Here is a 27991-nt window from a genome sequence, read left to right as displayed (position 1 = left end):
CTATAAAACTCGAGTTCCACTTTGCCAGCAACTTGAGTTTATAAAACTCAAGTTCCACTTTGCCAGCACATAGAACTCGAGTCTCTAAGACTCGAGTTGCTACAATGAACTCAAGTTTAAAAGACTCAAGATGTTAGTTTCCTAAATAGTTTGGAAACGTTGCTAACTAACAAAATTGTTTGAAAAATGATGATAATTTGCAAACTCCCTCCAAGTTTCTGCCAATCTTTTGGGTTAGGCTCTTGTGACAAATACATTCCCAACTCCCAAGCATCCTTGGTGGAGAACTTGCCATCAATGGAGACATTTAGAAGGAACTTTGTCTCGAACTAGAGGCCTACGTCCTAAATTTCCCAAGTTTTCTCTAGGCCCAAGAACATTCACCAAAAATTATCACTTCCCATACTTTTCTACCATTTATGAGATAAATTTGATCCAAACTTTTCTACCATTTATGAGATAAATTTGATCCAACTAGACCATACCAAGCTACCATTGTCAGTGCCAAGGTATCATAGATGTGAGGTATCATTGATGCTTTAAGGCTTTCGGCTAAGGTATCATAGATGCTTAAAGGCTTTCTGCTTTTGGATTCCGGCTTCGTTCCATGAGTAGTACATGCTACTTCAATGTAGAGCCCACCCTCTTTAAAAATTTGAATCAATTGTGACATGTAAGGCTGTCCAAAAAACCAGGTAACCCACTTAACCCGGCACACCCGCCCGTGACCAACCCGCCGCCACCCGATCCGACGACTTTGGATCCGATCAGATTTCGGCCAGATCTCGCCGAATCTGACCAGATTTTGGCCCCGGTAAACCTGATGAAAACCTCGAAAAATCCAACTAGACCAACCTGAAGGTCAAGTCCCACAAACCCGAACCCACCGACGAGACCCGAATCGAAAAATCCAACTAGATCTCCAGGTCGATTTCGGGTCAAATTTTTATCCACCCGCCTCATTCAGGTCAAGTCCGGATTGGGCACAAACCCGACGTGGCCCTACCCATGGATAGCTCTAGTGACATGGTGTTTTGTTTGTTGGAACTCAAAAAACACTTTCGATCAGAGGTGTGTTTTAATTTAGGTGGGTTTGGGGGTAAAAAATTTATTGATTTTTCATTTTTTAATATGAATTAAGATCACTAGTCATTTAAAAAGTGACACTCATTTTTAAAACTTTAAAGACTAATAGTGCTCATTTTAAACTTCAAGAACCAATAGCACTTAATATGTAAACTTAAAGGACCAATATTATAGTTTCGCCTTATTTGCAAGCGGGACTACTTTCTGTTTTTTTTTTTTTTTTGGGGAATGAATATCATAATTTCAAACATAGTAAAACAACAGAACCGCATGCTATAAACTTGGGAATAACAATGAATACTACACCAGCCCCTTTACAAAGACTGAAAATACAAATAATAATCATGTTAAAAAAAGTGCAACATGAAAAATAAAATTACTTCTTAAAATTATGTAGCTGTAAACCAATATTGTCAATTATAAACAAACTACAGAGTAAAATTAAGTCCCTTTAAGCATGAGAAGACAATGTAATCACTATAATAACTGTGCAAAGTAATGTTTCTTCTCAATACTATGTAACCCTGCTAGAAAATCATGAATGACCTAATAAATTAGACATCCTATATACAGAAATATGAAGTTAGAACCTTTATAATGCTGCAACTAAGCCAGAGATCTACAATACAGGAGGGGCTCATGTCAGAGAGCCATGGCAAAGACTTACTCAAATGCCATAGACATAAAACTGTCATCTTCTACATCTTCCAATAGTGTATCGATATCAATCAGTTCCTCATCAGCAACAACTGCTTCTTCCGAACTATTCAAAACCAGATTATATGCCTGCCAAAATTGTAGTGCAAAAAACATCCAGTCAGTATTTACAGACCCTGCTGATGAGAAGAGATAATCTGGCAAACCCATCCAGTTTGATTCCAACTATATATATTCAACTCTAAAAAAAAGTTTCAATACTTGTCTAATGTTACACAGCATCCTGTCAGGATCAAGAGGGTCACAAATACATCATTTTAGATATTTTCCCCCTTTTCATAGATGAATTTTTTTTTTTTTTTTTTTTTCGATAGCAAGAATCACTATAAGAAAGCCCCTGGCAGGTATTACCACACATATCTTCAAACAATTTCTAATAAATAAAGTAGACCTAGAATATTATAATTTGATAGCATCCAAAAGTTTTTCCTAAAGCAGGCATGACAGTTTGGCATTACATATTCACCCAAAATCGGAGAAGAATCTTAAAAATAATATAGAACAATTTTTTTTTTTTTGCAAATTACATAAAAGTTTTGAATTCTAAATGCTTTACATCCACCATCAGATTGTATTTTTGGTCCAGAACCATTTGCAAAAATGGAACTCCCTAGAATTTGCAAGCCATGCACAGAATGACATTCCATTGTCTAATAAAATTCCAATAACTTTATAGGCTTTTGAGATATATATAACAGGAATTTTATTGATTAAAAATTTTTAAAGAATACATAGGGAACAAATAATATAAACCAGCTACATACCCAAAAGTTCCCCTAATAAGATGAAAAAAATAAATACATCTATGAAATCATACATCTTTGGTGGTCTATTCCCATCCAATAGAAAAAAGACCCAACAATGAGACTTGAGTCTCTCCACAGATATCTTTCATTCAAAGGTCCTCCTATTCCTCTCCCTTCAAATATGCCACATCATCCAGAGATGAAACCATGTTCCAAAGTCTAATTCTAAAGTTTTGGAGTTATGTCGCCAATATAGAAGTAGATTCATCATTTTAGGCATGAACCATTTTATTCCAGAAACTACAAACACAAAATCCCTTAACTCCATGGCCACAGGACAATGCAATACAGAACCTATTTTCGGTATGCTTCTTTTGCACATAGAGAATCTATTCACTGCAACCATCCCCCATTCAATTAGATTATCCATGGTAAGAATTTCCCCAACACCAAAACCACAGTCCATACCACCTTCATACGGGCTTTCACTCTCCAAACTACCTTCCAAGCAAAGAGTTTGACATAGACCCTCGCAGCTCCTCATTATAAAAACAGTAAAACAACTACTTAATCCAATTTCAACTACACCTTTCTCCCCAATTCCACACGGATTTGAACTAAGTGTAGCAACAACAAAAAAGGGAAAAAAAAAAAAAATTTTGAGAACATCTACCCATCTAGATCATGACTACAAAAGTGGGATCCCAAACCCCACCATTATTGACCTCAATGTAATCAGATATCACATTAATGTTAGCATCTAGCTCAAAAAAGCTCAGGAAACAAAGATGACATATCAGTATCAGTGCACCAAACATCATGACAAACTAACTCAACTTTCAACCCCATAAATCTAGAAAATGAATTCCAACATCCACTGAATGCTCCCAATCCATGTGATATGTGAACTGGATGCCAAGTCCAATTCTCGGTCACCTTCCCCATATTTTACTTCCACCAATCTTCTCCATAAGTGATCACTATCCTGAATAAATCTCCATAATCCCTTCCACAGCGCATCAGTTATGTACCCAAAGTTCTAATACCCAATCCTCCTTTGCATAGAGACGTGCAGGTAATACTCCACTCCCCTAAATGTATTTTTTTCTCCTCCCCCAAGCCACCCCAAAGAAACTCCCTCTACAACTTCTTCACTCTATTGGCTAATTGACTAGCATAGTAAAGATAGGCACAAAGTAGATAGGTAGCTTTGTCAAAGTAGTCTTAATTAAAGTAATTCTATTCGCATTTAAAAAGTCTAATTTCTTTCAACCCACCAATCTCTTCTCCATCCTCTCTAATTCTATAACTCCGTTCCAAACAAAACTAGCCTCAAAGAACAGTCCCTATAAAAAGCCAAATAAGTCATAGGTAAAGAACATACCTTACAATCCAAAAGTACCTTCTCAATCATCTTGCTAAGAATTTCCAAAGCGGTAACAGGTCTACTTGCCTTAATTCCTTTTATATATGGAAGACAACCAAGGGATTCCCATTAATAAGAATCAAGAATCTAACACAAGACATACATGCTGATCCAAGTCCACTTCTCCCCAAACCCATATCTCTCAAGTACATGAAGAAGACTGTCCCCAATTAACATGTTCATTAGCCTTCTCAATCCAGTTTGCATATGACTCCCTATATCTTAGCATGAACTCTACTATCCAATCATTTAATTGCAGTTAACATAAAATCTAGAATTTGTATCCCTCCAACAAATGGATCATGTGAGTCAGATACGAACTTACCTACTACCCTCTTCAATCCAACACCTTGGACAATATTTTGTAAAGGCAGGAATTTACTGGACAGAAATCTCATGTTTGATGCACCTGATTTCTTGGTAATGAGAGTGATGAATTAAGTATTGAGCTAGGAAGCACTTGCATGGATACAGGCATGAGTACGGTATGGAAACACCACAATTTTTGAAAAATTAAGACATAGGTACAGCAGGGATACATATATTAATTAATTTTATATATATAATTTCAAAGCTTACAAAAATTTTTTTATAACAAAAATAATGTTTTTTTAATAATTGTTAAAAATTATTTTAAAAGCATATTAAAGCCTAGCCACTATGTGTGTGTGTGTGCGCGCGCGTATGTGTCTACTGTCTACCTAGATAATTGAAAAATAATTGTAAAAGGATATAATTACCTGGCTTGATGGGCAATGGATTTTAACTCATAAAAGACAAATTTGAAAAGAAGCTATTCACGTGGGTGGGTGGAGATAAATGCTTCACGTGTGTGTCAGTGTGTGGCAGAAAAAATAAAGAAAGCAACACAGACAAAACAAGGGAAAATGGCAAAAGGGGAAAATTGCAAAGGAGAAATAGATCTGGCCTGAGCGATAAGAAGAAGAAGAAGAAGAGATTGCATTAGAGGAGAAAGAAAAGGGAGGAGATCACATGAGAGGAAGAAGAAGAATAAGAAGAAGAGGGAGGAGATCACACAAGAAGAAGAAGAAGAAGAAGACAAGGGAGGAGATCGGCATGAGAGGTGCATTTTAGGTTTTCAGCTCTTTTTTTTTGGCCCAAGCCGTGTCCCAACTGTGTCCCGCAGTGTCCATCATTTTTCAAAAAAAAAAAAACAGCCGGGACATGCGTGCAGCCATGTCCAACACGTGTCCTGTATCCCTGCCATGTTGGACACAGGCATGGCAACCCAAATGTCGTGTCCTTGCTTTCCAAGTATTGAGGCCCCTCTCAAAGGTACAATCATATGAAATTCCCTGAACACTTCAATTCTTTGGTCTTCCTTTACCACAACACATAAACCCATCAAGACCTAGAGCCTTAACCCAGTTCCTACTTTTATAGCTATAAAGACTTCCTCTTCATTCTCCATCCATTTAAGTGTTCATACTTTTATAGCCATAAAGACTTCCTCTTCATTCTCCAACCATTTAAGTGTTGCAAATTCAACGTCATCTACGTTTAGGCTGCATTCCACCTGCTCCTCATACAGTTTCTAATAGTATTTTATTATCCCTTTCTTAACTTCATTGTCCTCAATCAACGATGTGCCTCCACTTTTGACTTAATCCATGAGGAAGTAAAGTCTTCCTAGTTAAAAAATTAATTGGTAAACCTCATCAAAGAAATATAAATGTATTCCATGCATAAAATTCAATGTTGCTCACCCTTTTGTCCGACTTTGATTCACAAGACATAGTCAACAATATTATCACCCCAATCATTGCTATGAATCAATGTTATTAATTATCAGCAATATTATAGTCCCAATCATTGCTATGAATCAATGTGAAAAATTCCATTCCAGTTAGTTAACTAATACAAATCACCTCTCTATTCCATCTCATTCTGAATTCCAGCCCATTCCAGTCCATTTCGCTGGTTTTGGTCCAGTCCACTAAATTCTGCCCAGTATATAAATTTTGGCCGGTTCGTAAACAAATCATATTTTTCCTAAACCCATGTTTTTCATTACTTTACTCACATATTACATTTTATTATTATTAACAATGTTTTTTTTTTTTTGTTTAATTACATATGACATTTTTTTTCATTAAGAATATTTTTTATTTATTTATATATTTACTCATACATGACATATTATGTTATATAATGATGACATTATGAATGTTCATTATGTGAAGAAGACTTATACATGTATATAATGTTAGCGATAACCCTAAAACAGTAGACATAATAGACCAGCATCGAAATATCTCATTCAAAATGAATAAACTGGAACAGCTACCTGAACAGAATTGACAACTTTGCTATGAATAACAAAAAAAGGGGGCTTCAACACGAAATTCTGGGACTGCAAGATATATGAGATATTTCAAACATGAATGATACTCAAAAGATTATGACTTGCGAGAGGTCTGTAAAAGCCCCCTATAGAAAGCAGCTGATCATAGCGGTGGCCTTTACATGGTGATCTCCCAATAATCGAACAAATAAGCAGCCGAGCACAAGAAATTAACTTCCATATGGGATAAACAAGCCCAACAACAATGACAGTATTAGAACATTCAACCCTAAAGCTCAAGTTGATAGATGGAGAGACTCAAATAGTATCTTTACTTATATTAAGGCCCATAATCAACTAATGTGAGATTTTGCTCTTACCCCTCTCACTTACAAGCCCAACAAATAGGCATAATTGACCCCACAGATGGATACAGATCTGAAATAACTGGGCCCAACTGACAAACAAATGCATAGAGGCCTGGCACTTGGAGTCCAAGCATAAGAAATTAAAAACTCTGATTAACCAACAGGCACAACAGCCTAAACTATTTGAAAGCTAACCAACAACATATATTAAGAAGACCATATAACAACACTCCACCGCACGTGTAAGCCCACTTAATTCCAGCATATACCAACACTCTTATACTGTGTTAGGGCACCAACCCAGAAGCTTAAAACTATTAGGTAAAGAGATCCAACTGGTATATAAAACATATTAAGGTTCACACCCAATCAATGTGACTCATTTAACTTCAAGCATATGACAAAAACAAGTGAGCTTCCATTGCCAAACCATATATGAATTATATCATTTTGGAAAACTAGCTTCTTCTGGAAAATAAATTTATTTAAGTGGATTCATTTTTCATTCTTAAATGAATAAGTAAAAACATTGATATAAATATATATACCTTGGTTTCTCGAAACCCTTCAACAGCAGTTCGCAGCCTACTGTATTGAGCCCGAGCCTCAGGATACTGAACCATAGACTTCACCCTAGTGAGTGCTTTTTGCAGCCTTTCCTCTGTCTGTTTCCTACCATCCTTAAGAAAATCATAATCATCCTCCTTTGATGGAACATCTTGAGGTTTGGGGTCCTCAGTACGCGCATCGGATCGGAATCCCCGCAAACCAATTCCCTTGCGTCTCCAGCGTAATATAACCTTCTCCAGAATCCCTACAGACCAGATGATTGTTCTATATTTCTTCCTCACCTGGTGTCCCCTCACATGGGCCTTCACATCATAAAATTAAGAAATCAGTACCAATCCATAATTGATGGCTTACAGGATATATGGAAGAAGTACACCGGATGGCATAAAAGTATATTCCAAATGCTTCTGACCAAATGTCTGAATTCACATTTTAACATCTTTTGTTTTCCCAGGTAAGTTGCATTTTAGCATCATACAATGGGAAAAAAGGGATAAAAGTATCTTCTTTTGGGGCTTGAGCATTTTATAATTTACGTTTTTGAGATCCTCATATGATGGAGAACTGCTTTTGGGAATGCCCCTTGCTTTACTACATTTATAGATTTTCTAGATTTGTTAAATGTCAGATTGTAATTTTGTAAGTGAACCTTACATCTTGATGTTCTCTCCTTTGTTAATAAAATCTAACTACTTAACAAATCCTAAAAATAAGTCATTTTTATAGTCTAATGGGAAACATGATAATATATACATCCAAAGATGGACACAACCTTAATTCCAAAACATGTTCATAGATTGAAAAGAAGCTAACAACTGATTCCATGATTTGCAAAATTTAATTGTGTGCAGAAAATCTGATTACACCCTTTGATACCCAAAAAAGCCCACAAATTATCTCATTTATAAAAGACTTCTACTTATTTTTCTACGCACTCTGGCCTCAGGGATTACCATGTAAAAGTTAAATATTTTGAAAGGGGAGGGGGAGACCCAATGATGACAATAGCAAGATCCCTTAGAACTCAACAAAGGGAAAGGGTAGCATTTCAAACCTGGATTTTAACAATTCTTTGACGGATTATTAAGAATTCTTTTCTTTTCTTCCAACCACGAAACTTCTTCTGTATTTGTGTTGCAGCAGCATGGACTACCCCATCACTTTGTTTAGCCTTGCGTGTCTTGGCAGCTACAACTGAAAGAGCATGTTCATCAGACAATCTAACTACATCATCATCATCATACTCAGTGATCCGTCTCCTCTCCAATGAATGCATCCTGAACATTAGATGTATACGATCTGCAGCTAGTGTGGCATTAGAGACAGCAGTAAGTGAATCCCTGAGCGACAGTGCCTCTGGTATGTCACCATAATTCGCAGGTGTTACGGTCTGTTCTGAAACTTTTTGTCCAGAAACTTCTGTTCTAACTTCATTTGGATCATTCATTTCTAGGGATTTGAGGTAGCTAGTCAAAAGATGTTCTGCAAGAAAACCAGAGATTCCTTTGTGTCCATTTACACCTGCCAGGTCTGCGGGTGTTCTACCCAAAGGAAATTCTGGAGATGGATCTGTCAATGCTCCAGGAGAAGCACCCAGAGAGACTAGGAACCCGACTGTCTGCTCTCTGAATTTAACAAGGATTCAAAAATGAACACAACAGGTGAAATATTAGTTGTTCTGAACCTGATACAGACCACACAGCACACAATACAAATTGCAATTCAGTCCTAGCCAAGTAACTAATGCAATTACTTTGGATGTTTTGAAAAGATTTTATTATAGTTTTAAGAAGTTTATCTGCATATGAACAAAGGAAAGCAATGTACAGACTTAGAGCTTGAAGGATTATATATAAGAGTGAACTTAAGGCTTTTGTAACCATATAGCATGCAGGCATTCTAGTCTACATATGTGATTCCACAAAGAGAGAGCAACAAGAGGGATGTCTTCATTTGACTTTCTGCAGGGACAACAAGCCTATTAAAAACTTCTTTTCTAATGCTGACTATATGGGGAAAGACTTTGAAAATTGCATTACCTCAGTCCAAATGGGTCAGGGTGGGTAGGCTAGGCACAAAGCCAAAAGTACATAGGTTTATTTTAGAAACATAGAATGCAACCACATCCATAGAATTTAGTAAAATAAATAAGTAAGAAATCAAAGTCATAGTTCTTGCCTGCCACAGTATGCAGCCCAGTGAAGGGCAGTCCAACCATTTATGTCCCGGAAATTGATACTAACTCCTGATTTTACAATTGGTTTTATGGCCCAATCATAACCTAGGGCAGCTGCTAAATGTAGCACACCTTGCCCCTCATCATCTAATACACTTGGACCTTTGCCATCTTCAGATACTTTATGGAGTAGCCATGAGTACAGCTTTTCTTTCATCAGAACTTTAAGGAGATGCTCCTTCACTTCATATTGAGATGGATCATTCTGTGAGATTGGCTCTGCCATCTGGTAATACTCCTCTTCCTCCTTTAATGAAATAACCTTACTGATTAAGTCTTGTTTCTCTGGAACACCTTCAACAAAATGACTTGGAGGGCTGACAGATATAAGAGACAGTAACATCTCAAGTCGCATATGAAGAAGCATTTCAGTTGTAGCACCACCATAGATAATGGCAACGTCTATGTCTTTAATAGAGCCAACTCTATAGTCAAATTCTCGTACTTCACTGCAAGCTAACCTGTTGGAACATGTTACATAAAAAGGGACACGCCCAACACTGTGAGGTGGAGCACGGCAACAAAGAACCCCAATAGCTAAAACTTCTGCAGGAACCTCCACTTCCCCAAACATACATGACCAGTTACATTTTGCTACCTCAGGTAGACTCTTCAAAAATTTTCCAATAATCAGAACCTGTTTTATATTGAAGAAAGTAAAAAGTAATAAGAAATACAGCAATTATTTTTCTTTCACAGTCACACAGCCACTCATCAAATCTCAATAGAGATGGCAACATTATGTGGGATTTCAGAACATTTCAGAAACAGTAAAAAAAGAAAAACTTAAACAATTTATTGAAATATTTTGTGAAGTTAGGAAGCAAAGTACTTGACTTAATTTGGAAACATTCAATAATGCTTCATAATGTAATACAAAATTTGTTTGTGTGGAAAAAGCAGCTCATATCTGTAGTTAAAGCAAAGAAGATTTCCCATTACCATATTATAGGAATATAACAATTCGTGAGTAATGCACAATGGCACATACACATGAAACTACAGATTTGCACAGTATGAAACTAATCTATGCACCTTAATAAAAACGTAGTACTATTTATTAATTAGTAAAGAAAGGACAAAACATGGTTGTGTGTGCGTCTCCGGAGCAGTTAAAATCTCACTATTCAGAAGGTTCGTTAAGTTACATGCAGTGCAAACAACTTTTTTCCTTTTTCTTTTTTTCTTTTTTTTGCAGGGATACTATAGTCAACATATGTTCATACCTCATTCTCTGAGTCTGTGTATGCCCACTTCGGTGAAAAATCTATAATACTGAAAAACTGGTCCTGAGAGATAGAGGGGCTCAATGAGGAATCATCAACTACATTTCCACATTCGACAGTGCTCCAGGATATACCAGATGAGGTCTGCATATTCAAATCATCTACATCTCCGAGTTCTTTTGAAGCCCACCGAGAAAAGCTGTCAACTTTCTTCAAGCCCTGTTCACCATCGATTAAATGCTTTTTCAGAGTCAAAGCATAGTTAATATTTCCTTCTGTAGGCATATCCATTTTGGAAATTGATTTAATTGAACTCTGAGATTCTGTATTTGTAAGCTCTATTTGATGCTTGTTCCGCACAGGCTGCTCATTTTGCTGAACAGGTTGGGTAGAAAGCGGCTCAGTACCATTTCTCATAATTGTATCATGAGCTTTAGAGTCAACTAATGTGGTGCCCGGATCATATGCCAATTCCAAATGTGATGACTGGTCAGTAGGCCATATGGGTAAGTTTACTGAATTGTCTCCAAGAGGAATCTGGAACACAAACATTATAAAATGAGCTTACAAACAATTTTAAGAGATCAGTAAACATTCCCACCGCGCCTCCCACCCCTAAAAATGAAACAAAAAACCAAAACAATGATTAAGCTATTAAGCACATCACCAAGATACCTATACTAAAAGTGTATATTAGCAGTCATTAAAACCAGTGGTATAGGTGGGTAACAGTAGCGGCTCCTGGACATAGTTATCAATAACTAGACTGAACCAACAGTCTTACTGAATACTAATTAAACTGTGATCTGATTAGGATCCAATTCAGTATCTTCAATACACCGGCCAAGCTTAAAAACCAGTCAACCCTTAGATTTGAGAGGAAAGAAGAAAAAAAAAATCCAGATATTCAAACTAAGCAGCCTGGACAAATTGTGCAGATGTCACTGCACATGCTAGTCTATCAAGATACAAAAATCCACTAGCATTTTTTAGCTGACCACTATTGTATAAACTTGTTGTAGTATTTTAAAATTAGCAGTTCTTAGAACTGAGAGTTTGTTAAAATTAAAGGTTCTTAAATCTATGTTCAATAAAATTTACCATTTGAGCTTTCTTTTTCGTTAATAAATTTTTTTTTTTCCATTAATTTGATGATCTAATACAATTTGTTTCCCTTCACTCTTTTTAAAAACACATTTTAAAGGAAAAATTTCCCAGTTAAGTCCTAAAGAAATGACACAGATCCATCATGACCTGAATAACCACCTCCATAAAGGCAAAGATCCCTCTTGCTCATCAAATTCTTCATCATTTCCATCATTAGGAGGACAATTTTTCTCCCCAACATGTCCATTTCCTATTAAAAAACAGGCTCAAACCAGTAGAAAGATTGTGAAATTCGAGCAGCCAATTGAGTAAGACTTGAAGCTCACAACCATTGGAGGTTAAACAAGATCAATAAAATGAGTTGAGTTAAAGTACCATGCAATATTAGGGTTAGGAGAGAAGAAAGGAGAAAGAGAGAGATTGATTATAGACAAGGATTAGAGCTTCATCAATCAGTCTCAAAAGAGACTGACGACTCAGATAACGTGGTCACCCAAGTTCGGTGACTCTGCAATCTTGAGGTCAGTGCAGATGTCATTGTACAGATGCAGAACCACACCTCTGTCACCAGATGACAACCTCCAGATTGTTTTAACGCATACTAAGGACTGGGTCAAGATTTGGAATGATGCTCTAATTTCAAAGTGAGTTGTAAAAATATGAAATATCAAGGTAAGGAGAGAAGAGAGGAGAAGTGAAGACTGGAGAGAGAGAGAGAGAGATATAGAGACTAGAAAAAAAAGGTTCAGGGCTTCATCAACCAGTCCCTCACCTTAGCACATATTTATATTAGAGTGATATTGCAAGATTACAAGAATTCCCTTACACTAGTATAAAATAACAAGAGTAACTCTAACAAATTATATGTTACATATGAAGATTTGAATAAATAAAACCAAAAATTCAAAGCTGTGTGATAAAATGTTCAAAATGAAATTAAAAAACTAAAGAAACAACCAGAAAAGGCTTAAAAGTAAATTTGACAACCACAAGAGTGTGCAGGCAAAATTTCAAACAATCAAAAAATAATTAAAAAAAAACCATTACTCAATGACTAATGAAAGTAGTCTGAAGAGGAAACATCTATGGCCACCTGCTTGCACTTGACAGCCTAAGACTTTTACCATTGCACCAGAGAAGGGCCCAAAGTCATATCCCAAACATCTCGCAGGTGAAATAAGTCAATAACTAGAATCTTACCTGGTTTAAACTTTGATAATGAAGGAATACCAGTAAACAGAATAGTCTACTTCAAGTCCTTCATGTATTTATTATTTAGTTGAAAATTGGTCCATAAACATGAGATAAAAGATTTTTTTTTTTTTTTTTTGATAAATAATAAGTTTCATTGATATCAAAAAAGGGGCACCCCAGTACGCAGGTAGTGTACAGGGATCAACAAATCAAGTACAAAAATTACAAGGATCAAGAAAAACAAGAGTAGAAGGGAATGATTGGTTTCGCAAAGTAGACAATCAATCCAATCAAGTTCTAAATGAAAATAACTTGAGGTCTGGTATGGATCTCTCACTATCTTCAAAACACCTATTGTTTCTTTCCCTCCAAAGTCACCACATTAAACAATGGGGAACAATTATCCATATATGACCATTTTGATGATGACCAAACCGGCCTTGCCAGCAAGCGAACCCCACAACTGACTTTGGCATAACCCAACTTAATCCAAATAAACCCAAAATCATAGACACAAATCCATAGCAATTGGACAAAGAAGAAAAAGATGGTCAACCAATTCACCATTACACTTGCACATATAACACCAATCCAATATCCGAACCTTCCTTTTTCATAAATTGTCAATTGTCAAACATTTCCCCAAAGCAACAATCCAGACAAAGAAAAGCCACTCAAGAAGGGATCTTCTGCTTATAAATTCTTTTCCAAGGGAAACAAAAATCATTGGAGCCCACTAGAAGATTGTAAAAATCATTAACCTAAAACCCCTTATTTCTATCTTGTTTCCAACTCATTTTATCCTCCCTAAACCCCCTTACAGAAGAGCTATTTATGGTATCCATGAAGCTCATCACAGCCTCCAATTCCCGATTTGGAACACCCCTAAAGAAACTTACATCCCAATAAAAGACACCATTAGTGAACTTCATAAGTTCAGCCTTGCCTCCTTATCTCAGCAAATTTTAAACAGTTCATGATAGCTCACAGCAAGAGGTGTCTCCCCACACCATCAGTCTTGCCAAAACTTCACCCTCAACCCATCACCAATATCATACAGTATATAAAGAGACAAGGAACTCCTTTTAGTTAGACTACTAAGAATATACATGTACACATACAACTAAAACATTATTTTGCTTTACCCTAGCCAAAAGAATAGTAATAAAATAGTTATAGGCAAAAACACCAAAAAACATCAAAGAAAACAACCATACCTTCCTTTCTACTCTTCTTTTTTGAAACTTTAAAACTTCTTTATAACTTCTATCTAATTCTCATGTTAGACACTTTTTTGGGCAGGAAAATAGAATAGTAATCTTTTGGGCAAGAAAATAACTGTCAAAAATCAACCTTTTCTTATGTTGTGTGAGAGATAGATGTAGACATGCCAATAGTACAGATAGAGGACTGCAAGATCATTACCTGCCAATTTGATTGGATTGGCACAAAATTTTGAAACTCCTCTTTGACAACACTCCCACTTGCTAAAAGCCCACCTAAAGTCATATTTTCTTCCTCAAGGACAACTCCAATAGAGGCAGGTTGGGAGGAAGATGATGATACATTAGAAGGTACAGTAGAATGGAATCCTCTTGTAGAATGTTCCAGGACCTCTTCCCAGGATGCCAAATCAATTGTTTTTGAAGTAATATCATCACTTTCTCTGGATCTATCTGTCCAAACGTGAGAGATATAATTTGCTCCAGGAATTGATGACAGACCATGATCATCTGGTAAGATTATCAAGCATACAATCAGTTATCTTTGCCAAGTTGTTCAAAATCCCATTATTAAGAAAGGAGGATGGGGAAAAAGACAAATATAAAAAAACACGGTTACCTGCAGAGGGATGCGGAAAATATGAATTCAACACCCCAGCATCCGTCCTGTCTCTCAGAGGACCATTCTCCATTGGCTGCGACTCGAGAAATGAGCGAGATGTCGAGCTTGCTTGGAAAACATCCTCTGCAGAAGTTCACATGCAAGGTTAAAAGGTAAAGAAATTTTCAGTATCAGTCAAGATCAGTGCAAAAGGATGAGCAAACGATGAAGCCTAGTAACAAAATCAGAGGCAGAAATTACCAGAATCAACATCTTCGTATAACGATGTCAGAGAACTGGCTGGGCTTGGGGAATCTGTACTTCCACAAGGCACTCTATTATGATTTGGGGAAAAGCTAGAACTCGGGGGGCTATCCTTCTGGAAAGTTGAAGTAACCTCATCACTCTCTTTAATGCCTCCAATATTTGTCCTGCTACCCTGATGGAAAGATAAGTCCAAAGAACAAATTGTAAGTAAAAAAAATATATATCATATTGTAAGAATAAATCGTAAGTAAAAAAAATATATATATATATATATATATATATTATATTGTACTATGTCCACTACACTACAAATTTAATATTTTGTTCAGGGGGAAAAAATACTAAACATAGAGGAATCATATTTTCAAATTTGGGAAAAGATCTGAACCACCACATTTAGATCAGTAACTGAGGCTTAGGATTTAACTGATTGGATTATTCTGTGTTTACAAGTGGTTCCATTGTAAAGAGTGAAGATCCTCATTCAAAGAGGGGCAGATGGTCATTGAAGTTTGCTAAGTCTAAAACTCCAACATGTTAAATGCACACAAACCCCATTATCCAGAAGGTGAATAGTTAGCAGGGAAAGGGCCTGAATAAGCTTTTTTCCCTACAACTGTAGGGTTATTCCATGACATGACTCTCAAAATAAAATTGGATTGCTCCCAGATCTGTTCTGTCATCCTACCCAATAAATCATATGATTCATTTCCCACAGAATCTTATGCATCCACAGATTTGGTTAATCACAGATACATATTAATCCCTACCATACTGAAAGGACTAGAATTATTGGTATCAAGACAATAGCAATTCATACAAGCTACATCTTATAATCAATAGTCTAACCTAATCGGTATCAAGATTTTTTATTTTATTCAAAACATCACAGAGCATACTGTACAACAAATCTAAGTGAAGTTCTCCTACGTCATAAAAAAATATGATGTTTTATTCATACAAACCCTGTTTTATTCCCTTCTTTGGCGCCAAAAATTAATGATGTTAAAAATACAAATTCCATGATCCAGCCAAAATAATCCACAGAAAATCAGTGGATCTGAGCTCAAGTTGCAAAACCGCTACATTGAGAGTGGTAGCACCCTAACCTAAGCAGTTTAGGTAACCTAGGTTTCAAGCCCTTCAGAAAACCTAATATGAGAAGTTAAGAACAGTGATAGCAATGACAATAAAAGCAACAAAAGAAGCAATAACAATGAAGAAGTAGATTACCTTAACTTCCAAGTAGTGGACAAAAACTATGTGCATCAAATCCCTGCAAGAATCAACCAGCTCAGAAAAACCAAAGACAAAAAAAATAGATCAAGATGTCTAATTTCAAGCAACTTGAAGCTCTGAAACAAAACTCAAGCAAAACCATACAAACAATGTAGCGATTAAATATAAAAATTTCAAACATACAACAAATTCTATTTAATAATTTGTGTCAACATGCAGAACAAAGAAAATGTTGAAAGGAGAAATTGGGAGATCAGAGGTGAGAAAGGAGAAAATAATGTGAAAAATGATAAAATGAGAGAGGAAAATACGAAAAAGCAGCATCGCATATTCCAAGTGCAATACAAGATAAAGTATAACATATATATATCCTTAAGCATATCCATATTCATGCTTTCCAACAATCTTCAAAATGATCCTCAAAAAACCTCAAGCTATAAGAATATATAAGAACATTAATACAATTAAGAACACCTAACTCCACCCTAACAACCACCCACCCTTTCGTATTTGGTTGAGGCATTTTCAGAAGCCTGCTGTGAGGCCCACAACAAACAAGGCCTAAGAGTATGCAACTAATCTCTCAATCTTTGTTAGTAAGAAAAGGTACCAAGGTGAGGAAGCATTCTTGTGCAGGTAAAGGCTCTAAAAGGAGAAGACAAGCTCTAATAACATGGATAGTAGCAGAGATACAGATAAAAGTCAATCAACAAAGTCCATAGGAATAAACCACACACTAACATCCTCAAAGCTGACCATAATACATTGTTAGCAAGTTTTGCCTTAATGACGAAATATGCATTTTCTTTTGGAGGATCCTGTCCAATGGTTCAAGTGTTTAACTACTCCCAAGGTATCCAAAGAGGCAAGGATAAGACCTCAAAAGACGACCTAGTAAGAAAGTGAAATATATATTAGTTAGTACTTACTGTTCAAGCATCCAATAACTGCGCCTTTGAAAGTTTTCATTCTCTTCTCCATGGGCATAATAGCAATGTAGCACATCAACGCTCCCAACCTAAAATTGCTTGAAGTATGTTACCCATCAGAACCTCGATAACCTCTAAAAGAGTTGTATGAACAATCCTTTCATCAAAAGAATCTCCACACAATAAATATGAGTAAAATAACATATGCATACTAAAATGATTAAATATCTAATCAGCCATGTCATAGTCATTTAGGCATTTGTGTGAGTTACACAGGATCAATCACAAAAACATGAACTACACATCAGTAATTGACCTTTTTTGCAAGCTTACCTTTAGCTTCTCATGAGCCTCCTTCACAGTCTTTCCATCTTTTTTCTTCCTCCAATTATGTCCGTCCTTTCTAAAGTATCTTAAAACCTTCCTATCAAAAAGAAAAAGAGAACCACCTGCACAATTGAAAACTATCACGATTTGACTTTTTAAAAATATCTACTTAAATTGAAGCAATAGATGATAAATTGTCCTTTTAATTGAAGACAAAGTTATAGCCTAGCCAACTAAAAAACGAAATAATAAATCATCCTTCTTTTATGAGTAATAAAACTTTTATTAAAAATCAAAAAGCAGACCATTGTACACAGGATGTGTACACAGATTACAAAAAAAACCAAGCACCAAAAGAACAAAAGTCAAGCATCTCAAATGTGTGACCAAAGGAAAATAGATAGGCATTCATCCACTCAAATAAAGATTTGAGAAGAAAAAAAAAATTAAGATCAGGCATTGATTTCTCCTGTCCCTCAAAAGTCCATGCATTCCTCTCATACCAAAGGCACCACATGAGACAACATGGGATCACACTCTAGATCGCATGACTTTTGGGTCCCAACCTTCAGTTCCAGCTATTGAGGAGATCTTCTACACCCTCTGGCATAACCCACATGACCCCAAATAATGTGAAAATCATGATCCATATCTCATAAGCAAAAAGTCTCTTTGCAATATCTCCAATATCTCCTCACAAAAAGTCTCTTTGCAGCTTTTCTATGTTATAAGCAACACTCTTAGGAATAGGGAATAAAGACAAATAATAAATCATCCTATGTTCAGAGCTTTCTCATGACACTCTAAATTCTGTGTTCAAAGTGAAACAAAAAAAGATTTAGACACTGAACATTGGGAATTAAAAACAAACCTTTAAGAGCAAGAAACAGATTCCCAACACTAATATTTGGTAACACAATGAATGATAATATTTCCAATGCCCAAACATTTACTCCATATAACTTTAACATACTTTTGAAATAATCCAAGAATTATTTTTATCTTAAAAACAATAATATGCTCAATGCCCAAACATATACTCCGTATAACTTGGACATACTTTTGAAACAATCCAAGAATATTTTTATCCAATAATAAGGAACATCTGAGTATCTTGCCAAAATTAAGAATATGAATTTCCAAACAAATGGATCGCTAGAGATACAGCAATGGATTAGCATGAAAAATAGAAGCAATCACATCTAAATTCTTGTAACTATTTTTTTTTTTTTTATAACTAATAAGGATTCATTGATATCAAAACAGAGAGACACCCAAGTACACAGGAAGTATACAGGGGTGAACAAATTAAAAACGAATATTACAAAAGTCAAGTAAATCCAAAATAGTAGAAAAAGGTTGGTTTCTCCACACAGAGAACCAGTCAAATAAGGTTCGGAGAAAAAGAAGCTTGAGATTAGGCATGGAACGCTCAACGTCTTCAAAACACCTAGTATTTCTCTCCTTCCAAATACACCACATCAAACAAAGAGGAACGACCTTCCAAATATCTCCATTACGATGGCGACCAAAACAACCTTGCCAGCAAGCAAAGAGCCCAACAACAGACAATGGCATGACCCAACTAACTCCAAATAAACCAAAAACCATATCCCATAGCTCCGAAGCAACCGGGCAATGAAGGAAAAGATGGTCAACACTTTCACTATTACACTTGCACATATAACACCAATCCAAAATGCAAACCTTTATTTTCCTTAAATTGTCAATTGTCAGACATTTCCCCAAGGCTACGGTCCAGACAAAAAAAGCCACTCTAGAGGGGATCTTCTGCTTCCAAATGCTTTTCCAAGGGAAAAACTGCTCACTATGGCCAACAAGAAGATGGTAGTATGCACTAACCGTGAACCCCTTACTCTTACAAGGCAGCCAACATCTCTTATCCTCCTCGATTCCCCTTACAGGAGTGCTATAAATGGAATTGATGAAGCTCCTGAAAGCTTCCAATTCACGATTATGCACCTCCCTACAAAACTAAATCTCCCAATGGAGGACTCCATTGGAGTACCTCATTAGATCTTCCCTATGTCAGACACAAGTTTCTGGGGCCAGGGCAACTACCAATTCCTGGACAGCATATGACACTAGCTAGAATCTAATGTTAGATGACGAGACAGGGCTTCCAAACCCATTCAGAACAAGAAGTAATTCACCATCACATGAACCAAGAAGATAAGAACCAGCAATACACTGTATTTACGTATCTAGAGCATAATAGTATGTCTGAGGATTAGCTTGGACATCACAAGTAATTGTATGAGCATAAGTCATGACCATGTGAACAAGTATACTTGTATTTCACTTAAAAATTTTCAACATAAATGTCTACTGACAGTAAAACCAAATTACTAATCCACTACCAATAAAACTTACAAGCACACAGAAAGTCATAGAAATCATGATGAAATACTCAATGTAACTTCATTTAATCTAGACAAAATACACTGCACATGGAATCATGATGCCAAACAAATCTTAATTTTATTTCCATTTTTTTTTTTGTAAGATTTACAAGAATCATACTTATGGGCCTGTTCGGAGGCTCTGATGCAATTTGAAACTTCTGATAATTACGAAGAATTTCACAAATTTCTGCAGGTCTCAACCATCGATTTTGGGCTTCTGTCAGTATATGTTTAATATCTGCATATAAAATAACAGACTGTGAATTAAAAATGTGTATTCCCAAAGTAATATTTAGATGTGAACTGTCAAACATAGTAACTGAAAGAAAGTACCTAGAAGAACATCTATTATTAGCGTGAGAAAATTATCTCAAAACTTGAGGAATTGTGTGTTTCAAAGCTAGAGAGTACAAAAGAGAGAGTGAGCAAGGAAGAAAATCAGAGACAGAGACCTCCCAATCTCACCCACACAAATAGTTGAATAATGTACAGACTGACTTGATGAGTAAAATTAGGCATTCCCACAAAACAACAACAACAACAAAAAACCCAAACTCAAGCCAATATGATGCACTGTAGACGTATTGGACACCGAAAATACAATCTGATATATATCAGAGACTTGATATACTATCTTAGAATCTGATCCATATCAGATTGTTTTTCGTGTTACATGTTTGGACATTTGGATATTTCAGGGTTAGAAACTTGATATCACGATTCACCGGACAGAGTCATGACATGACACGAGACAGACACCAGTGGCACTAAAAAAAATGTCCTAATGTGTAACAGGAAAAACAAACATAATTGCAAAGAATGGGAGAAGAGGTTGAACAGAGGAAGAAGCCTAAACAAGTCCCATTATTAACTTATTCTAGCAATTTAGCCTGAGGATAAGTCCAAATCAGATACTGCTACTTAGAAAAAGAAAATTAGTTGGTGATTGTCCTTCAGAACAGCATTTAATATTAAAGCTCGAGAGCATCTGAAAGTTAAATTGCTAGGATATTCTATTCCAGTGGCTTACACTCCATCACTAAATAAGCCCTAATAGCTATGCAACTAATAACGTGATTGTGTGTTTTGTTCCTACAGGTTACAATGCTTTAAAAACTACTCCTTTGCAGAAAGAGGAAGCTCTCTACTTGGAGTATAGTGGTTGATACTCTTGAAAGTTATTCATGAGATTTTTCCAGTTAGAAGGATTCATTTGGAATGCTACTGTTCTACTATGTATCATGTAGACCATTTGAAGGGAGAGGAACAAAGAGGATTTTTTTCCTGGTCAACCGTAAATGATTTTGATTTGACCAGGCGTAAAAATAAGGAAAACATTTTCCAGAAAATGTTTTACGTCAAAATAAACAGACCTTAATGGTATTAAACAGTCCACAGTGCAACTAAGTCTTACTTTTGAGATCAGTGTATGTGTGGATGCTTGCTTGTGGCTGCATCTAGAATTTTTTTTTTTTTTGATAAGTAATAAAGATTTATTGATATCAAAAAAGAGACACCCAGGTATACAGGGAATAACATGGGTTTCTCCCCTTTGATAACCAGTCCAATATGGTTCTAAAAAAGAATAACTTGAGATCAGGTAGAGAGCTCTCCCTGTCTTCAAAGCACCTACTATTTCTTTCCTTCCAAATACACCACATCAAACAATGAGGAACAACGATCCATATATATCCATTCCGATGGCAACTAAACCAACCTTGCCAGCCAAGGGAAAAAATTATCACTATGGCCAGCTAGCTAGAAGATGGTAATACGCACTGACCAAAATCTAGTTTTCTTCTCTTTTAGATTTAATAGATTGATTGAATTTTTTGCATGCATTCTTCCCTCAATCTAATAAAAAAAATTATTTCTTACCCATTTAAAAAAAATAAAAATAAAAAATTATGGCTAGCTCTGCAATTCCTTTCTCACTAGCTCAAAAGTCAAGATTCAAATTTAGTGAAGTTCCCACTTTTTCTTGTGCCACCTCCAAGTTAACTAAATTACAATAATTCTTAATCTCATTCTTCCAAAGTGATATCATGAATGGTTTAATCAAAAGCAGAATTAGCTATATTGTTGAAAAAACCCAAAAAGGGGAAAAAAAATACACAACAACAACAATAAGAAAAAGCAATAACAAGATCCAAAGTAATCTTTTTTATCCTTAATTTTTCAATTACTAAAAAAAAAAAAAAAAACTTATTCACACAAGCTGACCAGCATGCATGTTGTAATCTATAAATTTGTTATAGTAAACCACTCAGATACAAATTAATCCCCATTTTTCAGATTAATCTTTGAGAAGTAATGCAACTCAATCAAATACCATTAACCATTAAACTAATAATACTAAGCTTAGTTAAAGCCCCAAAAAAAAAAAAAGTCTGCAAAACCTAAACGAAAACGCTAAATCTAAAAGGTAATCAAAGAAAAAAAAAACCTAAACTCATTGAAATGAGAAAATACTGAAGGGGATCCAATGAATAAAATCAGCCATAAATAAAAAGAGAGGTGAGAAATGAAACCTAGTCGAGGAGGCAGACCGTACGATCCACGCTCCGCCATGGTTTGGGGAACACTCAGAGAGAGAGAGAGAGAGTCTTGAAGGAAACGAAAGACTTCTAATGACACTGTTGAGAGAGAGAGAGAGAGAGCGCTCTTTTTGTTTCGGTTTTTCTTTCTGAGTCAGCGTGCGTTTCAAATGACGTGACGAAGTATAAGTGTAAAAATCCTTGAACGCAAGATTTCTTTTTGTATTTTAATTTTGAATGCTTATCATATAAATGATGATTATGGAATATAAGTCATCGCCTACATTTTGCGTGTCCCACTTTGTACGTTTATTTAATCATGAATTCATGATATGATATATATAAATTTAGGTTTAGTTTGAATCCGTTTATTTTGATGAAACTAAAATTTTTTTTGCTAAAAGTATTATAGATAAATATAAAAGTTAGCTAAAATAGTATAATGGGAACCATGAATAATATTAAAAAGTGCAATAAGACCTATAAATAGTAGTAAAAATAAGCTGAATAGGAAAATAAGTTAGCAAAAAAAAACATATACTTAATTGAATTATTTTATAAAAATTTATAGTAATTTAATAATATATTTTCAGTTTTTAAACAATATTACATATATTTTTACACATTTTTTCATCCAAACATATTTTTTAAAAATACAAATACCGTTACTAAACTACCCCTTATGTGTGATAAGTTTTCACAATTAACTAAGTATGAAATGAAAAATTTTCCTTTAAAGATATTCGGATAACGAGCTCGATAAAATTGAAGGACAGGCAATAAATCCGGACTTCAAAATTCCATCCACTACATTATTCTCGTAGGAATTTACGTAGAATCTTAAATTTTTAAATTTATAAAAAAAAATAAAAAATTAATCTATCATTATGGTTTTGGAATGATTGTTATTGTAGGTGGCTGGTTTTGATAATAAAAGTGGAATATTTTTTATTCCGCTAATGAAAGACAGCGCAGAAGTTTAGGATTAGAAAGTCAAGAATGACGTTTGAGTTGGTTGAGTGATATTTAGACGTGTGGCAAATTTAAGGAAAGTTCAGGGAAAGTGGTTTCCTTTCCTTAATTCCTTACCCAGTTGTTGTCGCTATCTTTTTTTGCCCTTTCCACTTCGCTTCTCGCTAGATCTTCGGGTCAAGTCTACCAACCTAAAAAGCTTCGCATCTCTTTAATACACCATCTCCACCGTTTCCTCGAACCCACACGGCACCACTCTTACGCGGTGTTTTTTTTTTTTTTTTTTAAATAATTCGATAAAAGGGTGTAAGAAGAATATAAATTTTCTGTCTCATTTATGCTATACAAATTATGATATGCTGTGTGTTTTTGTTTTTGTTTTTTTTTTCATTTCAAATTTTGGTTATTTTGTAAGTCAACTAAATTTATAACAAGTTATGATTTATGGAGTATAAATAGAACACAAAAACTATGAAAGAGGATTTGTATTCATATAAGAGAATTTTAATTATGAATGTCTCTAAATGTTTTATTAGATACTCAAATATCATGAAATATGTTAGTCTTTTTGGTTTAAGTAAAGAGTATATCGATGAAAAATGGGAGATTTTTTTCTTATTTGGTACCATGAAAATTAGGAATGATAAATAAAAAATAAATAAATAAATAAATGGGTTGGGTGGAATGGGGGTATGCTTATTGGTCAACCCATTTTAAGGCCTAAAGAGGCACTTAAATGGAGCATTTTTCTTATATTTAAATTTTAATTAAATAATATTTATAATTTGATTTTTTTATTTAAAATCTTTTTCTCATGCTTTTTTAGATGCAAAATTAGTAATTATGTGTTTGTGTTCAAATTCCACTAATACTTCCATAAATTGGTAATTCATTTTAATTGAATAAAAATTAAATTTACAAATAAATTGTTCAAGAAATTAACTAATTTTTTATTAAAAAAATGAATAGTTTTTTATCCTAATTAGAAAAGAAAAATAACATGACTTATTCTCCTAGTTACAACCTAGAAAAAAAATTACATATTTTACTTTCCTAGTTACAACCTATAAAATAAAAATTACATAAATAAAGAACCGGTTTAACAACCCAAAATCTAAATTCAAAGTCTAGGTTATAGAACAATAAAGTGTTAGGCATCTATTTCACCTAACCCAAAAGTCAGGTATTTTATGATTTAATGGTCATATCATATTGTGCACAAAACATATATTCATTTTTGTTATTATTGATGACGTATTTTATCTACCATTAACTTTATTGTAAATACTTTAAATTATGGAAAATCTCAAAAGTCACGCATTTATTTGTAAGCCAAGGGAATCACTAAGACTAAATTAATTTGTCCTAATCATATAGTGAATTAACTGATTTTGTAAATTAAAAAGCCAAAATTACAAAACTACTTGACCTAACATTCACCAAAGTTTGACCAATGGTCAAACATGCCTAAAATTCATCATGAAACACTAAAGGTTTGTTTGGATACCACTTATTTGCTGAAAATTGAAAACTTATTATTGAAAATATTGTAGTTAAATATATTTTTTTATTGCGGAATAGTGCCAAGGGAACAGTGCCACACGTTTTTCATCACTTGACTTGTCCATAAACAGTGTCATGGGACCAACCAAGTGAAACGCAAACGCACACAAAAAATCAGCTGCGCAAATGCACACTGAAAATCAACTATGCAAACACACACTAAATTTCATCTTATCCAAGGATGGAGCCAAGGCCAAGGGGCCCGGGCCCCCTTGGTACTAAAAATTTTTTTAGTGGATATATATATATATATATATTTAAGGGAAATGCTAACGAGTGCCTTAAGGTATTGGCTAACAATCCATTTTAGAAAAGTTTTGACATCACTTTTATGAAAAATGAAAAAAGTTGTCACTTTAACTGAATTGTTAACCAATACCCTAAAAACACTCGTTAGCATGACCATTTTTTTAATTTTTGTTATTGGGCCCCCTGATTCTAAAACTTTAGGCCCCCCTCCACTCCAATTAGCCTAGCCCAACTGGCAACTACCCAACCTAAAGATTTAACAAAATCAAAACTTAAAAAAACTATTATTAAATAAAAAATAAAATAAAATAAACCTATTAGCCCGATAGTTATAAACCAAACTCATAAATATAAATAAAAAAGAGAGGGTTAATTTCTCTTTTCATAGATGATTGCACTTTTATGTATTAAGAAACAATAGTATTTTGTGTTTTTTGTTTTTGTTAATAGATAATTGCATCTTAATGTATTAAGAAACAATAATTTTGTGTATTTATCTTAGTTGGTAGTTTGTAATATAATATATGGATGCTTATTTGAATTTTTTTTCCCTTACACTTTGGCCTCCCTAACTTGAAATCCTGAGTTCCTCTACGATCTTATCATACTTAAATACATAATTTGGACCTCTTTGAACAATTTTGACCGTAGTTTGACCAAGAGTTAGTAAAAAATAAGGCAGCTTGATTGTGAAAAATTCAAGTAATGAAAGGCAATTAAATTCTCTTTAAAATGATTGCTCATGGGCTTATATCGTACTTAAAACATAAGATATCATGAAATTATTTAAAAATTAACCAAACAATTAGCCTATTTCGGAAAAAATGTCATAAAGCTTAATAGTGATTTGGGGCCCGTTGGGTACGTGCGTCTAAACAACAGTTTTCAATTTTTTTGAAAATATGTGTGAATGAAAAAGTGTGTGAAAACAAGTATAATGTTGTTTAAAAACTGAAAACATGTGTTTAAAATGATATAACTAATAGGGCCTTGATCGCAATCAAATCATGTTCAAACAATGTCAAAGTAATGTAAATGAGATGAGATACAGGTCATGCCTTGATCTTTTTGTCAAATAAAAAATTAATATAATGGGTAAGAATGATAGTTCCTAGATGTCACTCAACTGAATGTAGTAGACACTATTCAATGCTACCAGTAGCTAATGCCATTCATCACGACCAAGCCACACATTTGATTGTAAGGAGGAAACACTCAACTCCAATGCAGAGAACACTGACAAATAAATTTTTTTTTTTTTTTTTAAATCAAATACTCTCTCATATGTTTCTTATTTCTAATTGATAATTGTGGGGGTAAAATTCACAATTCAACGATAGGCCTTTGGCCCCACGCGGAGTCCAGCCATGACAAAAAGGGAAAATGGGGCCAAAAGACTTCTAGCCCAATCCTGTTGGGCCCAACTTATTTAAAGGACGTCCAAGGAGGAATGTCTCCTCGGACACACCAAATGTGGGCCCAATGTGCGTCCTATCCACAGTTTAGAACCATCCCAAGCAAATGTGGATTGTAGGGAAGGCCTCACAAAGCGAGAAGAGGGAAGAAAATGTTAGATGTCCAGAGGGCAACCACAACTGCCGCATTAAGTGTAAGGAAACTACTTTTCCAGCCACATTAATGTGGAGAAGATAGGCGAACAGTGTTACATTGGCCAATGCAACTCACAAAAAGATAAGGTGGATGTCCGATAGGACAGGCACTCAAGTGAAGGTCTGGATGGTAAACAAATGTAAGGATCTGATCAATTTAAGGGGGCTATATAAGAGAATCTGAAGAAGGGGATCGAGAGTTTAGAGAAGAAAAAGGAAGAGAGAAAGAAAAGAACTTTGTAGTCTTTAAACATAACAAGAGGTGCACTTATACGTCTCCTCGGACCGTGCATCCTGTGGACATAAACAAGATATTCTTAAGTTCAGATTGTTGCATGGCATACACTTAACTAACGTTCACTTCGTCCAGCCCTAGTTCTGTAACCCGCTCTCTATAAATTCATTGTCTAGGGTCCTTTGGGCCAGAACCACTTATTTGCTAGGCCTGGGCACCAAAAACCGACCCTACAATAATTATAGGTGATTACCCTTTAGAGGCCACCACTTTTTCTTTTCCGCACCAATCCTTATTTACTACTATATCTTCTTCTATTTTTTAGTGTGTAGCTGATTTAAGTCGAATCTTTGATTTAACTAACCGAGCATATCATGCCCTGCATTACTCCAAACTTTAGAAGGTTGATTGCTTATTGTTATATTAAAATTGATATGATAAATTAGGCTAGGAAATGCAATTTACTCTTATGCTTCCCATTAGTTTTGGCGTAAAATATTTTCCTGAAAACATGTTTATTTTATTGTGTTTGGTTGTGTACATGAAAAAGCTATGTAAAATATTTTGAAGTGTTTGGCACAATGTAAAATGAAAAAAAGAAAAAAAAAACTATTATTATTACTGAACTTCCAAAAAATACATATATCTTGGATAGAGATAAACCATCCATAACATAGATAATACATCCAAACATAGATATATTCCTTCAAGGAATATATTAAAGGCACCAGTAAACATATATACTGAATAAAGACAAAGCCATTCATCATACCAAAAACTAAAATGATAAAGCATCATCCATGCAAAGATATATTCCTTCAGGGAATATATA

General features: G+C 34.9%; 1 protein-coding gene across 2 annotated transcripts; it reads right to left on the bottom strand.

Annotated features, from left to right (window-relative positions):
* Positions 1-1450: 1450 nt before the first annotated feature.
* LOC115967353 (calmodulin-binding transcription activator 2) lies at positions 1451-22717 on the bottom strand. 2 transcript variants are annotated; one of them, XM_031086432.1, is made up of 13 exons: positions 22525-22717; positions 20112-20231; positions 17574-17689; positions 17241-17329; positions 16306-16348; positions 15067-15244; positions 14824-14949; positions 14407-14714; positions 10681-11217; positions 9397-10091; positions 8273-8843; positions 7197-7520; positions 1451-1872 (listed from the first exon to the last, which is right to left on the bottom strand). In XM_031086432.1, the coding sequence occupies exons 1-13, from the start codon at positions 22562-22564 to the stop codon at positions 1750-1752; spliced, it is 3270 nt and encodes a 1089-aa protein (XP_030942292.1). In that variant the 5' UTR covers positions 22565-22717; the 3' UTR covers positions 1451-1749. The 2 variants fall into 2 exon arrangements, with proteins under 2 accessions (XP_030942292.1, XP_030942293.1); XM_031086433.1 differs by lacking the exons at positions 20112-20231; positions 22525-22717 and having other exon boundaries at positions 17241-17338; positions 17574-17664.
* Between the last annotated feature and the right edge of the window lie 5274 nt (positions 22718-27991).

The sequence above is a fragment of the Quercus lobata genome, chromosome 11, assembly GCF_001633185.2.
Source record: "Quercus lobata isolate SW786 chromosome 11, ValleyOak3.0 Primary Assembly, whole genome shotgun sequence".
Taxonomy (NCBI): Eukaryota; Viridiplantae; Streptophyta; class Magnoliopsida; order Fagales; family Fagaceae; genus Quercus; species Quercus lobata.
The sequence above is the reverse complement of the archived record's forward strand: the minus strand, read 5'-3'. Positions and strand labels throughout refer to the sequence as shown.